Source organism: Drosophila bipectinata, chromosome 2R (assembly GCF_030179905.1).
Source record: "Drosophila bipectinata strain 14024-0381.07 chromosome 2R, DbipHiC1v2, whole genome shotgun sequence".
NCBI classification, from domain to species: Eukaryota; Metazoa; Arthropoda; class Insecta; order Diptera; family Drosophilidae; genus Drosophila; species Drosophila bipectinata.
In genome coordinates, this window is record NC_091737.1 from 7,435,880 (window position 1) to 7,450,318 (window position 14,439).

Sequence of the window (14,439 nt, forward strand, 5' to 3'; positions counted from 1 at the left end):
TTAGAAACTTGTCATTTTAAAATATAGCTTGTGGCCTATGAAATAATATTTATTGAAACTTTAAAATGTGCTCGTTTTGTATTAAAGAACATAACATTTGTGTGTCAAAATATGTCATTTTTAAAACGGGTTTTAAGCTAAAAATAGAAACTGAAGTTACATCTAAGAAAAACTGTATAAGAATATTTGTTGTTAGTACTAAACTACACTTTGTTTTCCTTAACAATGCCTCGTTTTAGGATTACTAGGGTGTTTTTAAAATATCTAGATAATAAAAATCTAAATAAAAAAACAAAATTGTTCTTAAAAAACTAGTTCTTATGTCTATAACATGTTTTTATATATGTTTGTTTTTATCAAGAAGATGGAAGCTTCTTTAACAAAATGTGTATTTCCAAAAGCAGTTTCTTGGCAAGCAAGTTGTTATGAGACCGAAAAATAGACTTTGTTAAAAGTTAAACTAATAATTAAGGCAATAACTTGATTAAAAATAATATTCTCTAAAAAGGAGGATATCCCCATGTCGTTATGCTTATTGGAAACCTCATTTTCTAGCATTTTCATTAGGTATTTGCGCATTTCCGCATTGCTGACATGTCTGACATGCCAAGCAGACTGCCACACAAACACGAAAACAAAAAACAAACACAAATACAGAAACAGAAACACAAACACAGAAACAAACTCACGCACTCAGGCAACTAAAGAGTGCAACTGCCACGCCCAACTGGCTCCCCTGCTCCGGGGTAATTAAAAGTCCTTGCAGCAGCAGGAGTTGCAACTTCCAGCCAGCTCCTTCGGGCTATTAAACTGTTTCGCTGGAATAAGCCAGCATGTTTTCGGCTTCTAATATATTACACTTTGTTCTCCACCCATTCTCTGGGCCGTCGCTAGTCCGTCTCGGGCCATCCCTGGCCCATATCAAATAATAATGCCCCCGACTTAGGCCATTACGTATACGCAGTGTGGGGACTACGCTAATTTTCTAGATGGCGGCATCCAGCTGAACGTTGGCCGGTCCCCAGGAGTCTCCAGGCTTGCAGGCAGCACGTACTCTCTGGAAAAGTTCAGTTCAGGAATCAGACTTGAAAACAGGGAGAAGCAGGAGGGAGACTAACCTGCCAGAAGCTGCCGTGTTGGCCACGCTGCTTGTAGACGGCATACCAGGCCCAGCCGGGCAGTTGGAGGAGTCCCAAGGCGGCCAGGACACAGCCGAAAGCTAAATGCGGAAATAGAGCACGGAAATCCGTGAATAAATGTCGGGGACTAGGGATATAACCATCATATGGGACAAAACCTACCGTGTGCTAGGCCAGGATAGGCCACTCCCTTGTAGGTCAGGGCAGACATGTCCAGGAGCATGTAGATGAGCACGGCGAACATCAGGCCAGGAGTGACGAACCGCCAGCAAAGGCGCCAGTACCAGCCCGTCTCAATGCCCATCATCAGCTTGATGTCCGCACAGAAGCGATGAACACCTGTGAGTTGGAAACATAGTTGGGCATGGAAGAACAGGAAATTCTTAAAACTCTTACCATAAATCCAAGCCACGGCCAGCAGCTCGCCAATGGCCAGGATCAAGGCGGTAAAGGACACGCCGTAAAAGTCCACCAGATTCAGGATAAACTGACCACCCGGGGTCATGTACACGATGCTCACGCTGAAGCCGAGAATGGCCAGGCCACTGGCCAGCTTCCAGATGGGCGGCGAACGAGGTCCGAATTGATCCCGGATGACGCGCAGGATGCAGGAGCCCATGCCCACGGTGCTGCCGATGCCTAGGACGAAGAGCATGAGGAAGAAAAGGACCGCGAACATCTTTAGGTAGTTGTGCTTTAGGGCGCCCAGGGCGCTCGCAGTTCGCGATACCTTACCTGTGGCACAAACTCGAACTTGGCAATGGCCTCCGGGTAGGAGATGAAGGCCAGTCCCGCCCCACCCTTCACTACGCTGCCAATGTCCGAGACGCCCGTCTCGCGGGCCAGATTCCCCAGAATGCCGAAGGTGATGCACCCGGCGATGATGGAGGAGCACGAGTCCATGGTGGTGATTATCACGATGTCACTGGGGGAGAGTATTCCGGGAGTCGAGGTTAATGAGGTGGCGGATGAGAATTTTTGGCAGAGGCTTGATTTCTCTGGAGGAGGTTCAAGGACACTTTCGGGGCACTGGCTTCCAGGAAGTCATTAGCAGAGTTGTACCTTTCCTGTGCCTTTTACTTTTATCTCTTAGCTCTTAGTTTCTTAACTTACTTGTACACATTCCGGTTAAAGTTGTTGTAGCTGGCATAGGTGATCAGGGTCCCGAAGCAAATGGCCAGCGAGAAGAACACCTGGGTCACGGCCGCGTACCACACCAAGGGGTTGAAAAGTTCCCGCCACTGGGGCTTGAAGAAGTAAACAATCCCGTCCATGGCACCGGGCAGGGTTAGGGCTCTGATTAGCAGGATGATCAGGACCACGTAGGGGAACACGCCGAGGAAGTAGGCCACCTTGCCGCTGCTCTTGATGCCCCGGATCAGGACTCCTCCGATTATGAGCCAGGCCACCGCCAGGCAGGCCACCAACTGCCAATTTGGCATGCCCAGGCCATTGTCTATGTTGGGCACCTCGTGGAGGACTTCGCGTCTGCAGGACATAAAGGATATTTTTATAAAAATAAGTCACCTTCTAGGGCTGGAAATACTCACTCGAAGTAGAGCTGGGCTGGAGACATCTTGCCCACGCTGGTCCGATTAGAGCCTCCGTCGTAGCAGTCGCTGCCCCAGCTCTCCCAGCAACGGCTCCAGGGCAGCTCGGCCCCGAAGGAGGCCAGCAGGAAGCGCAGAGTCAGGGCCATGATGCTGGAGTAGTAGGTGATGGAGGCAGCCGTGGCCAGGACCTGGCCCGCAGCCACTCCCTTGAGTATGGGAGCCATATCGAAAGCCTTGACCACGCCGCTACCGACAAACTGGCCCAGGGATATCTCCAGGTAGTAGACAGGACGCCCAATCACCAGAAGGGCAATCAGATACGGAATGACGAAGGTGCCGCCCCCGTTCTGGAAGGCTATGTAGGGGAATCGCCAGATGTTGCCCAGGCCCACCGAGAGGGAGATGCAGGAGAAGAGGAACTCCAGTCCATTGCCCCACTTTTCTGGCGGCTTTTCCGACTGACTGGAGATCTCTAGTACTGCTTGCTTCGGCTTCATTTCGGGAACTGTGCACTTGGGGGCCGCGATTCTAACTAACCGCAAGTCTAGATATTAGGTTTCCTCGTAGACCTCCAATCCGATTCAATGTCAGACACACAAGCTATACATAGGCATTCTGGTTTACGGCGGTTTCGGATCTGTAATCTCGACACAAGTGGCATGAAATCGCTCTTAATTGGCACTAATAGAAGGTGCTAAGTGGGATGCACAGCCAGAAAAACAGAGATCCATTAGAGACTGAGTGTCATTGACTACGAAATGTTACAAATTGTGAAATTAGGAATTCATTACACAATTAAGTAAAATAAAAGTCCAAACATGTAAATAGAAGGGGTGGGGGTTTTCAATCAGCAACTCTTCCGCAGAAAGTTTCCATCCACGGCGGTGGATGAGGGATATTTTTGAAAAGCCATCAAAAGGAGGAATCTGGAAAATTTCATAAAACATTTTGCAGTAAGTTCGCAACTCTCTTAACTCCAATATCACCCCTTCTATCTGCTGGTCCGGCTGTCTGTCTGGCAGCTTGGCAAAGTTTTTAATAATTTTCCAGAGTTTTCTAATTAACATCTCCCAGCCAGGCATCAAGTTGCAGCAACGGAAAAGCGCAACTGCCAGCTGAAGTTGCCCAAGAAAGGGTGGCTCCAGTTCGGGTGCGGGTCCGGGTCTGGGCTTGTGTCCTTCTGCCAAAGTAAGAAAGTGGCTGATAGTCGGGCAAATGCCACTGAGCCAACTGAGTGCGCTATTACGGTGACAATTTTAAATGGGTTTTTAACAACTTTTCCTGATTTATGGCAATTAAAAGCCTTTGATAATGCTGATTGCCGCCGGCTGCCCGAACGCGTGGGCGCATCCCGTCGTTTCCATTGCAATTGCCATTGCCATTTGCAATCAGGGGTAATTGACTTCCATGCAAATGAATGCCCCCTTTATCATTACAAAATAGGGGATTTGTGCTGTGGAATTTTTGGAAAAGTTTATAAAGAGATCTGAATAAGACTATATAGGGTAATTGATCGGGGAGAACAAGGCTAATTTAAGGTACTCCTGTAGAGATACTAGATACTACTCATTTTTAGATACTTTTTATATTCATCTTAAAAAAAAAATACTTCTATAGTACGTTTTAGGTATAAACACATTATAGTATACAACATAATAGTAATAATAGCATAGAAGCAGTTCGGAAGGTTTCGCATGTAGGTGACGAGTCTGCTCGTTTTAAAAACATAGTCCCATTGTATGATAACTTTGGTGACAAATGCACATACAGCGTTAAAAATATCAGAAAAAAGTGAAGAAAAAAATACAAATTTATTATAATATAAAATGCAGTATATGAACACAGTAAGCAGATATGTAGAATTATTAAATCGTGAACATGTTTTGCATTTTAGGAAACGCTAATCGAGCGGAATTATTCTGGTTCTAAAGAACAGTCTGATGTCTAGTTTCGAACCTCGAACAAAAATAATTTCGTGTACGAGTTTCTTTTGAGAAGTGATTTTTTATCTTTATTCTTTATTTAGCACCAAAAACTTTAGCTTAAAGAGAGAATTTCTTAGTTTTTGTATGTCATGACTATATCATAAACATCGAGAATATGATAACTCGAGTTCTACAATAGTTCCACAGTTCTGGGAATCTATTTAAGATTTTCAGATAAATGCCCTAGGTAACGCTAGATAATAGATGAATAACAATCAACACCGGTTTCAAAATAGTTCAATATTTGTATTAGATATATTTATATAATAAATTCAGCTCTAAATGCCCAAAATGCTTCAAATAGTTCACATTGTGAACTATTGTGTTAGGCACTTTCAAATGCTTTATAAGTTCTTTAAGATCATTCGAGTAAAGACTCTAATGAACAATTTAAATTTTTTTACACCTAAAAAAGCAAATGTAATAGAGAACCCCATTAATTTCTCTAAAAATACTTCAAAAAGCAAACATTAAATGTTACTTGAGGGGCAGCAAGTCTCGCTATTTAGTTGATTGTTATGCTGGATCGTGGCACTTGTTTTTGTATTTTTCATACCGCAAATTATCGCACATAAATTGCCATTAGTGGGGCGGAAGGACGCAAGGAGCTCGTGGGGTGTAATTCCTGGTTTGTTCTCCGGGTGTTGGGTTAATTAAAGTGCAGTGCATTAGGCGGTGCAGGAAGAGAGCGGTTTGCGGAGTGAGGGCTGAAGGTGGAGGCAAGCCCGTTGCACTAACTTTAATTGCAGCTGTAAAACGTTGTTACTTGTGGCACGCAGATTTCGCAGGCGCCACAAAAACAGCAACAATGCCAGCAAAATGAGGCAAATAAAATTGGGGGAAAAGTTTTTTGATGGCACAAGCAGAACGCATGTGAGGGCACTACGTGTTCCGGGCCAGATTCCACTTGCTGGGGAGTGGAAATCGATAGAAGGAGGCCGCCAACAGGCAACTGGAAGCTCGTTTGCAGGCCCATTAACAAGTAAAAAAAAAAACAGAAAAATGAGCTCTGCAATTAGTTTTCCTTTTCTTGTACGGGTCCCTCAAACCTCCTCTTTGTTTCGGTTTTCCACGTAACAAGTTTACTTTTAAAATTGATTTCAACGGACTTTGTAACAACTTCCGTTTCCGCTTCACCTGCCTACGTATTGGTAATCCGCCCGCACACTCCCACATACACATATGTGTCTTGTAGGTTCAAGTTTCGCAATTTTCCATCCAATCAACTTTTCCGATTCCCTCCACAGCTCCGCTAAAATGTCACAGTCTGTCAAATGCCAAGTTCTCCACTTTTTCCCGCCCGTGGTTTCGCTTTCTCTGGCTCACTATTTTTAACTACAACTCCACATTGAGTTCACATTTAATTTGAAATTAATTTTTAATCAACTCCAATTGAATTAAAATGCGTTGACTGCGACAGCTCGCAAAATGGAAACTTTTTGCCTCGCCGGGCTTATGGCTTATGATTTCCTCCCAACACTCACCGCCCCCCAAAAACTGAAGGACGATAGTCCTGCGGCGGTGGTGTCGTAAATAAATTAGCCTCATTTATTATTGAATCGAAAATGCGTTAATATTAATTATAAATCATGTTCCATTCATTCCATTTTCGTTGCAGATGCGATGCCCAAGCGGAAATTAACTTTGGGTGAGTAGAACTGCCGGAATAAGTGTTGGTGCTATGCCATATCCACCTATGTGTTGTGTTAGCTTATGAGTTGGTTACGTGTTTACTCTGGATATGAGGGGTGGGGCTTTTCCAGGCCCTTTAATAGGATTTTTAACACAGGAAAAAATATTTAAGGTTAAATATTCTAAGCAAAAATATTGATTATTGAAGTTGAAGTTTAAAAAAAGAAAGAATTCTAAGTTTTACAATTCAACTGACGATTTTTAGAAAAGTTTAGGATTGTTTCTTATTTATAATTCATAAAAATATTATATTAAACAACATATGTATATATTAGTATAAATCTTGACAAGTAACCTGTGCCGAGAATTGGCGAAGTACCGAATAACATGCCATCGATAAAAAAATGATCTCATGAGAGTATAGAATAAAATAAAGGGTTTTATTCAAAAAGTGTATCCTAAAATGTTTACATAAACAAATATTTAGAATTACTCCCTATATTTTATATATTTGAGGATTACGAAGAACTAAAGCGTTTATGGGAAATTTTATAAACATTCGAATTTGAAAGTTAAAAAAACTTTATTTTATAAAAACCGTCTATTTTATAAGCAAGTTTCAAATTTTATATTTTATGTAAAATAAACTTTATAGTTTTGGTTTAGGATTTCAATAAAAATTATACTATAATCCAATTAGGAAGGAACAAGTTTGGGATATTCTTTAGCAATTCATTCTTTAAATCCCCTTTTCCTAATCAATATCCTATTAAACCTACATTGTTTTACGAAATCAAGTTTTATTTCCCACAATATTTCCTCACAGTATAAGACTTCTTTTAAAGGGTTATGGGGATTCCTAACTCGGGCAGCAATCACTTCTGCCACTGCTGCCCCGGGTGCCCCAGAACCCCCTGTTATTTGTTTCGGTTAGCGCGTGCCTCAATTATGACCAAGGTAACATCCACTTGAGTTCACCGCGAAAGCAGCGCGCCAATGGCAACATAGTTGCCCCAGCCAAATGTCAAGGGAGATGGGCTAGGATTGGGACTGGGGCTGTGGCTGGGAGGTAGGGTGTAGGGCTTGGAGGGCAGGAGACCAGGTGGAAACTCCGGCCAAGTGTTTAACCCAGTTCGCAGTTTGGCGCACAGCTCCTGATCCAGCTTTAGTGGCTTCCTTTGTTGCCATTGTTGTCGATTGGCGTTGGTTGGTTGGTTTGCTGGATGGTTTTGTTGTTTTGTTGCTCTGCTGGTTTGTTGCTTTGTTGTTTGCCGGTTGTTTGCTGCTCTTGCACTTGCAGCACGTAATTGTTGCAGTGCTTGTTATTTTCCCGCCGCCGTTCCTGAAAAAGTTATTAAAATGGAAGAGGCAAGAGCGAATCGATTATGTCGGATGCAGCAGCCAGCAGCCAGCTAGGAGAAAGCCAGGATTCAGGCAAACTATCGCACAATTGCGAGAACTTTGCCGCAAAACTTTTATTTCGGGACACACACAAAAGGCATAAAAATGGCAGAATGGCAAAAAAGAAGCCCAGGAATGTGTGCAGGAAAATGTTAGATGAAAAGGCAGGAGCGTAGGAAACTTTAAATTGACATCCAATGGCAAAACCGAAAGCTGAGCGCCAATACACCGAACAAAAGTGAAAAGTTGCCGAAAAAGTTTCCACTTTTTGCACTTTCCGAAGAAAATAAAAAGCCAGCTGAGGAAAATGATAAGCTGGCCGCCCAGCTAAGAAGTCACGCACGATTTTCGATTAAGAAGAGACAAAAGTCCAAGCGGAATGGCTTTCCGGTCGCCACGCACCACAGGGCGTATGAGTAACAAGTTACCCAGGCAGTACCCAGTTCCCAATAAAAAGTGGAAAGTAACAAGTTTTTTATATGCACGCTGCATAGCCAGGGCCCTGGCTTTGTGTATAATGCGAGTTTAACAACTGAATTGTTGACTGACATTTAAATTTGGCAACAAAATTTGCATTTCTTTCTTTCAAGAAAGCCCTCCATGCCTGCCTCGCCCTCCTGTCACTCAGCATGGCTTTTGGAATTTATGCAAATAATAAGCATTTCCTTTCGGGTGTCTCCATTACTTGCTTGCCACGTCTAATTCCGACTTTCAACTTCTCGGGGGCCCAGGCTAAGGACTAAGGACCCAACCATGTTCGTGTTTGAGTTGGCAAACAAATTTCAATTGCAAGTTGGTCGGAATTTCGCTTTGACTTTGATGTAATTTAATGTGGCATTTGGCTTGCACTCCGGCTCTGCTATTTGGCCACATGTTCCGGGCCTCGGGCCCCCGCAATTAAATATGAAAAGTAATTTTCAATGTTTGCCAAAAAACTGAAACGAGAAACTGGCCGGCATAGCCGCCATTCTGCGATGACAGCTGAACAGCTGAACAGAAAAGAAAATCCCGAATGCAATTTGCATGCCAAGAAATAATTTCAGAGCAGAGTGCCACCCGCACTGACTTGGCTTTTTCATTGAAAGTGTCTTTGGCAGCTGGGAGAAGCTGAGAATGGAACTTAAATGGATGTTGACAGCGTCTTCCGAGCTGCTCCTGCTCCCTCCCATCAACAAGTGTCGCTTTAATGATGCTACAAAAAAAATTTGTGCAACGTAATTGGCTGTGAAAATCATTCAGAGTGAGGACACTCACATACACTGCCAAAAACTTGATTATTTATGGGCATGACTTTGATTATAATTATTTGGCATTTGGCTTGGCTTTGGGCCAACCGTAGGATGTGGGGTGAACGGCCATAAGCTGAAATCAGAAATCCGAAAGCCATGGGCCAAGAGCCAATGCCTCTTTGTGGCTTTGACAGCCGACAACCGACACTTGAGGCGCCCGTTAACGTCGTTTTCGTTTACCATATTTACGCTTTAAACGTTATTTATTTGCCGCTCGAGCTGCCAGTCTGCAGGATATCCCTTCGCCCTGGCTCCTCGTCCTCGTCCTGTCACTTGTGCCACTCAACTTTGATATTGTCAAGCTGTAGCACGCCCAAAGTGTTAAATGCTTTGGCATAAAATCTCCCAGCCCGATCTGCCTCCCCAATCCCGTCGGCCAACCAAATGGGTTATGGATGAGATGAGGTTCTGCAGAAGTTTCCGGAGCTTCCCGAGATTTTCCAGCACATCCAGTCTGGTCTCCCACGAGCAGGAGGCCCAAAATGCCACACTAAGTGGCTTTTTATCAAATGTCCTTAGTCTCCCGGATACGAAAGTATGTATATATGGACCTACATTTGTTTGGATTTTGTGACATCTACGTGCAGGGGCTGAGGGCGTGGTCATCGGGGGCACTTAAGCCCCAAAAAGAGAGAGGGAGAACGAGACAGGGAGTGGGAAAGAGAGGCATTGCCTAAAATAACAATGATTAAATGTAATTTTAGGAAGTTCACCTCCTCCCAGGGGGCAGCTCTCAACTCTAATTACAATTGGGTTTGTGTTTTTTGTCCCCGGAGTTTGCTGGGGGCTTAGATGGCTTTCCTGGTCGCTTCCTGCCATGGGGTGCGTAGGAGTTGGCCAATTTTCTGGGCCCGTTTGATTGTGTGCAAGCTGGTGCCATCGGGAGGCGTGAAAAGTGCCGCGAGAACTCCGCCAACAGTATCGCCCCAAAGTGAAGTTGTTTGCTAGTTGTCCGCTTCATGTTTGCTCTTTGTCTGAACTTGTCACGAACAAAGTGCGTCCCGGAGCTCTTCCTGAAAAAGGATGGGTGCACTGACAAAAAATATCAAATGTTTGTATTTTCCAAATAAAATCTTTTCTTATAAAATCAACAGCCTGATGAAATTATTTTTAAACTATTGTCAAGAAGGGAAACCTACCTTAGGTAGGAGGTATTATCGAAATAAAGATAACTAAGCTAATTAAAGATCAAATCAAAAGAAACAAAAGCGCGTCAAAAGTATAATCCGTTTTAACTAAAGGTTACTATTTTCATGTTTTTTAAAGTTGGTCACTCTAAAGGGAAATGGTTGTCATATTTTAATCACGTAAGTTAGTCCGTGTGTCCGTTAATTTGTTTTTATAAAGACACAGATCGTAGAGAACAATATACTTTTAAATATAAAAAAAGATACTTTAGATTGGGTATATAAATTCTCTTAATTCTATATAAATACTTAAATACCAATATAAACAAGCTCTTCATAAAAATACCATTATTTCATTGTAAAATATTTTTTCAATGTAATTCTAGAGTTAATGTTGTTGTTGGGCTTAATGTTGGTGTTGGTGTCATGGCCTCTGATGTTACTGCCGTGCATTGTCAACAGCAACAACAACAACCACTTGATTCAATGCACATACAAGCTTCGTCCTGTCTCTCTCCATCATCCGCCCTTCTGTCTCTTTCTAGTCGCTATGTCAAGCGTAATTACACGCCATGTCTGTTTCATTCAGGGGCCATCCACCAGCACCCAAACCCACACCCACACCCACCTAGGCTCCTAGACCCAGCCCAGCCCTCCCATTTGATGTGCGTGTTTTATTTCGAGTGTCATTTGTTTTAATTAAAATTATTTAAAGCATTTTCAGCTTCAAGAGCGTCGTTCGACGTGGCGACAAGGCACCAGTTTAAGTTTTCGAGTCTGGCCTACCTAAGAATTTTGGCCGAAACCGGATGACACATTTCGGTTCAAGGAAGCCACAAGTTCGGTGGGCCATCCATCAAGCGTCAGGTTTTGGGAATTTGTCGCTTTGAGAGTAATAGTGGATAGGTTTATCCAATTAATCCAATTAGTTTGTCACTCAAGGGAAAAGGTAAAATGATTGCCTCTGTCATGGCTCTCTCAGTTGGATGAAAATATTCAAAACTAAGCATTTTTGTTGGCATTCCAAATGTTTGTCGAATGGCATGGAAAATGTTTTTTTCATATAAATTCTAATTACTCAAGGAACATTGTTGTGGGGCCATAAATTATGAAACTTTTTGGTGCACAATTTATGTGTGCTTTGTTTATTTGTTTTGAGAGGCTTTGCCTCTTTTTGTTTAAACTTTTAAACGTTTTTAGTCTGATTTATGAAACTATTTTGGTTTCTCATAGGTATGCTTATTTAAAATAATATAAATTGTTATACTTGCTTCCATAATTAGTTAGCATTTATAGATTTATTATCATATAGCTTGTTACTAGAGATGCAAAAACATCGATAGTGAGTACATCGATGTTTTCCAACATCGATGTTTTCAAACATCGATGTTAAAAACATCGATGTTTTACTGAAAACATCGATATATCGCTGAAAACATCGAACAATTTTTAAATTTTTAAAATTTTTTTTTAGTTTTTTCTATTTTTTGCGCAAAATAGTTATTTCATAGTTGAATAAAAAGGAATAACATCTATATTTTAATTTTTTTATATTTATTAAGGAATTTTTGCTTAAAGAATATTTATAAGGAACATTTTGCTTAAAAAATAGTAACAATTATGACTTAATCAATAAGCCATTGATTTTGTTTTAGAAATAGTAATTTGTTAATGGCCTTTGGTTGAAGGCGAGATCTTCGTTCATTTGCGATTTGGCCCGCTTTGCTAAACGTTCTCTCTGATTCGGTTGAGGTGGCCGGCACACAGAGGTACTTTAATGCGCATTGCGCAAGGGAACCGCATTGGAGATAATTAATCTATAGCAATATAAAGTTATTAATCAAAAAATATTAAAAATACATCAATCTTACCTTCCAATATTCCAGAGGGTCCATTTTTTGTGGGGCATTTTGGTAGGTTAAGTACTGCCTAATTTCTACAATAGAATCTGATCTATTTGTTCTGGGTTTGTTCTTTATTTTTTCTGCTACAAATCCATATAAGTCGGACGGGTTGTCTACTTCTAGGGGCGGTTCCTCGTTGGGACAAATGTTCTGCAAATCTTTAACTAAGCTCAATTCGTTTTCCACAGCTGCGACTGCTTGCTCTGCATTTTTTTGGTTGTGGAATCCTTCTCGCTTGAACCTTGGATCAAGGATTGTTGTTATTCTAGGAACAGTTCTTGTTTCATAGGTTTGTAATCTGCTCTGTAGTTGGGTTTGTAAAAAAAGGCACGTATCAACGCCTACTTCAGTTTTCATTTGATACTTAAACTGGTCCATTTTAAGTATAAGGCCGAGAACAGTCGGAATTATCAACGATACTGTCACATTTTTTGCTGCTGATGTATTAACTGTCGCCGTTTCAAATGGCTCTAAGAGACAACACAAATCTTCAATAACAGAAAATTGTTCCTCCGTTAAAGGAGTTGGAGCCTTTAAGGTTTTCAGCAAAACTCCGCAAACTGCTTCTCGAACGACCAAAATCCGCTTCAGCATATAGAATGCGCTGTTCCAACGCGTTGGAACCTCTTGTACAAGATTTAAAGGCTTTTCAACGCCTTGCGCGGAACGTAGTTTTGCATAGGCAATTGCGCTGCTTTTAAAGAAGGTAACAATATTTTTTACTGACTTTAGAACGCTTTGAACATCTTTCAAAGCCAAACAGCTCTGAACAATTAAATTTATGGAATGGGCAAAACAACCAAGGTGTTTTTTTTTCAAAATTTCGCAAGCCTTTATCATGGCTGCTGCATTGTCAGTTACAATAGTGCTTACTTTGTTAAATATATCAAAATCAATACATATTGCTTTGATGGTTTCTGCAATATTGTTGCTACAATGATTTGTCTCATCTAAGAGAGGCTGAGTTGCCAGTACTACTGTTTTCAGCTCAAAATTTTCTATAAAGTGACATGTCAATGTAAGATAACAGGCATTTGCCTTAGATGTCCAACAGTCAGTAGTTAAAGAGCAAAACGGAATCGTGAGAAGCTTATTTTTTAACTTTGCCATAGTTTCTTCATACATTTTTGTTGCATGTACATTTTGTAAAGTAGTGCGGCTGGGCAAAGCATATTTGGGGTCAAGTAACTTTACAAAATTTCTGAAACCTTCATCTTCAACAATACTGAAAGGTTGTATATCAGATGAAACCATTTTTGTAAGGGCCCTATCCAATTGGATCTTTTTTGCTGAAGCGGTATCGTACAATTGAGATCGGAGTATAAATGCATCCATTGGCGCTACTTTAGCTATTTTTTCATCTATTTTAATTGGGTGAAGGCGCCTCAGATGATCATACAAATTTGTTGTGTTTCCGGAAGTTTTGTATTCCTTTCCACACAAACGGCATTTCGCAAACAATTTGTTCTTGCATCTATCAAAATGTTTCCAGACGTCTGATCCGTTTTTTTTGGGTTTTTTGTTACCTGGAGGTTCACAGTCTATTTCACATTCAAAAGGGTCAGCGATCGAAGCAGCAGACGCAGGAGCAGCAGAGGCAGGAGCAGCAGATGCTGGAGCAGCAGACGCAGGAGCAGCAGACGCAGGAGCAGCAGACGCAGTAGCAGCAGACGCAGGAGCAGCAGACGAGGGAGCAGACGAAGGATCATATTCTGCAAAGTAAAATCGTAGTCAAAGCCTAAAGTAACAACTGCGGTGCGGTGTACTTACTTGTTTTTTGCAAGAACCTTTCCATATTTACTAAGAATTTCCTCGCAGAGGAACCGCCCAACTATGTTAAATCTTAAATTACCTGTAAATATGATGAAGGCAATGCATATTATTAATTCAATTAATTAATTTAATTGTAAAATTGTAACATTTAGTTACTTACCTCTCTAACTTTCGGTGTCTTTTTTCTTAGTGAAGTTAGAGATGCTAAAACATCGATGTTCTGAAAAATACATCGATATATCGACTTTTTAAAAAACCTCGATACTATCGATAGTGACATCGATGTTTTTGCATCCCTACTTGTTACCAGGGATATGAGCAGAAAAGGCTTTTAGGCTTTTAGACTTAATTCTATTTAAGGATCCCATCCTAAAAAACTCTTTCAAATAGTTAAGTCTTTGAATGATTCTTATGAAGATTGTAGTCTTTTGTGACAAACAAATTGTGACGAAAATTTTTACTAATGTTAAAAAGTCCTTTAACATTTCGGTCTTAAACATTTAGGAAACATATCAAAACATTATATATTTAAGATCAAAAAAAAATATCAAGTCGCTAAACATTGACATCTAAATATATCTTTAACTACTTGTTTATTTTTTTATATACTAGTTACCGCCTGAAATCTTAGTTATA

The 14,439-nt window shown here is 41.3% G+C and overlaps 2 protein-coding genes and 1 long non-coding RNA gene across 4 annotated transcripts in view; 1 reads left to right on the plus strand and 2 right to left on the minus strand.

Annotated features, from left to right (window-relative positions):
• Positions 1–414: 414 nt before the first annotated feature.
• List (Lithium-inducible SLC6 transporter) lies at positions 415–3,239 on the minus strand. 2 transcript variants are annotated; one of them, XM_017251358.3, is made up of 7 exons: positions 2,690–3,239; positions 2,253–2,627; positions 1,875–2,064; positions 1,536–1,818; positions 1,302–1,478; positions 1,119–1,219; positions 415–1,057 (listed from the first exon to the last, which is right to left on the minus strand). In XM_017251358.3, the coding sequence occupies exons 1-7, from the start codon at positions 3,187–3,189 to the stop codon at positions 986–988; spliced, it is 1,698 nt and encodes a 565-aa protein (XP_017106847.2). In that variant the 5' UTR covers positions 3,190–3,239; the 3' UTR covers positions 415–985. The 2 variants fall into 2 exon arrangements, with proteins under 2 accessions (XP_017106847.2, XP_017106848.2); XM_017251359.3 differs by lacking the exons at positions 415–1,057; positions 1,119–1,219; positions 1,302–1,478 and having other exon boundaries at positions 1,575–1,778.
• Positions 3,240–6,293: 3,054 nt separating this feature from the next.
• Positions 6,294–14,439, plus strand: part of Hs3st-A (Heparan sulfate 3-O sulfotransferase-A) — a 29,246-nt gene continuing 21,100 nt past the window's right edge. Inside the window, exon 1 of the mRNA XM_017251355.3 lies at positions 6,294–6,325. The gene's annotated coding sequence lies outside the window, so the exon portion shown is untranslated. The remainder of the gene's footprint in view (positions 6,326–14,439) is intronic.
• Positions 11,688–13,884, minus strand: LOC138926069 (uncharacterized). The gene is made up of 3 exons (XR_011442402.1): positions 13,801–13,884; positions 11,998–13,742; positions 11,688–11,943 (listed from the first exon to the last, which is right to left on the minus strand). It is a non-coding gene; the product is annotated as an uncharacterized lncRNA (long non-coding RNA).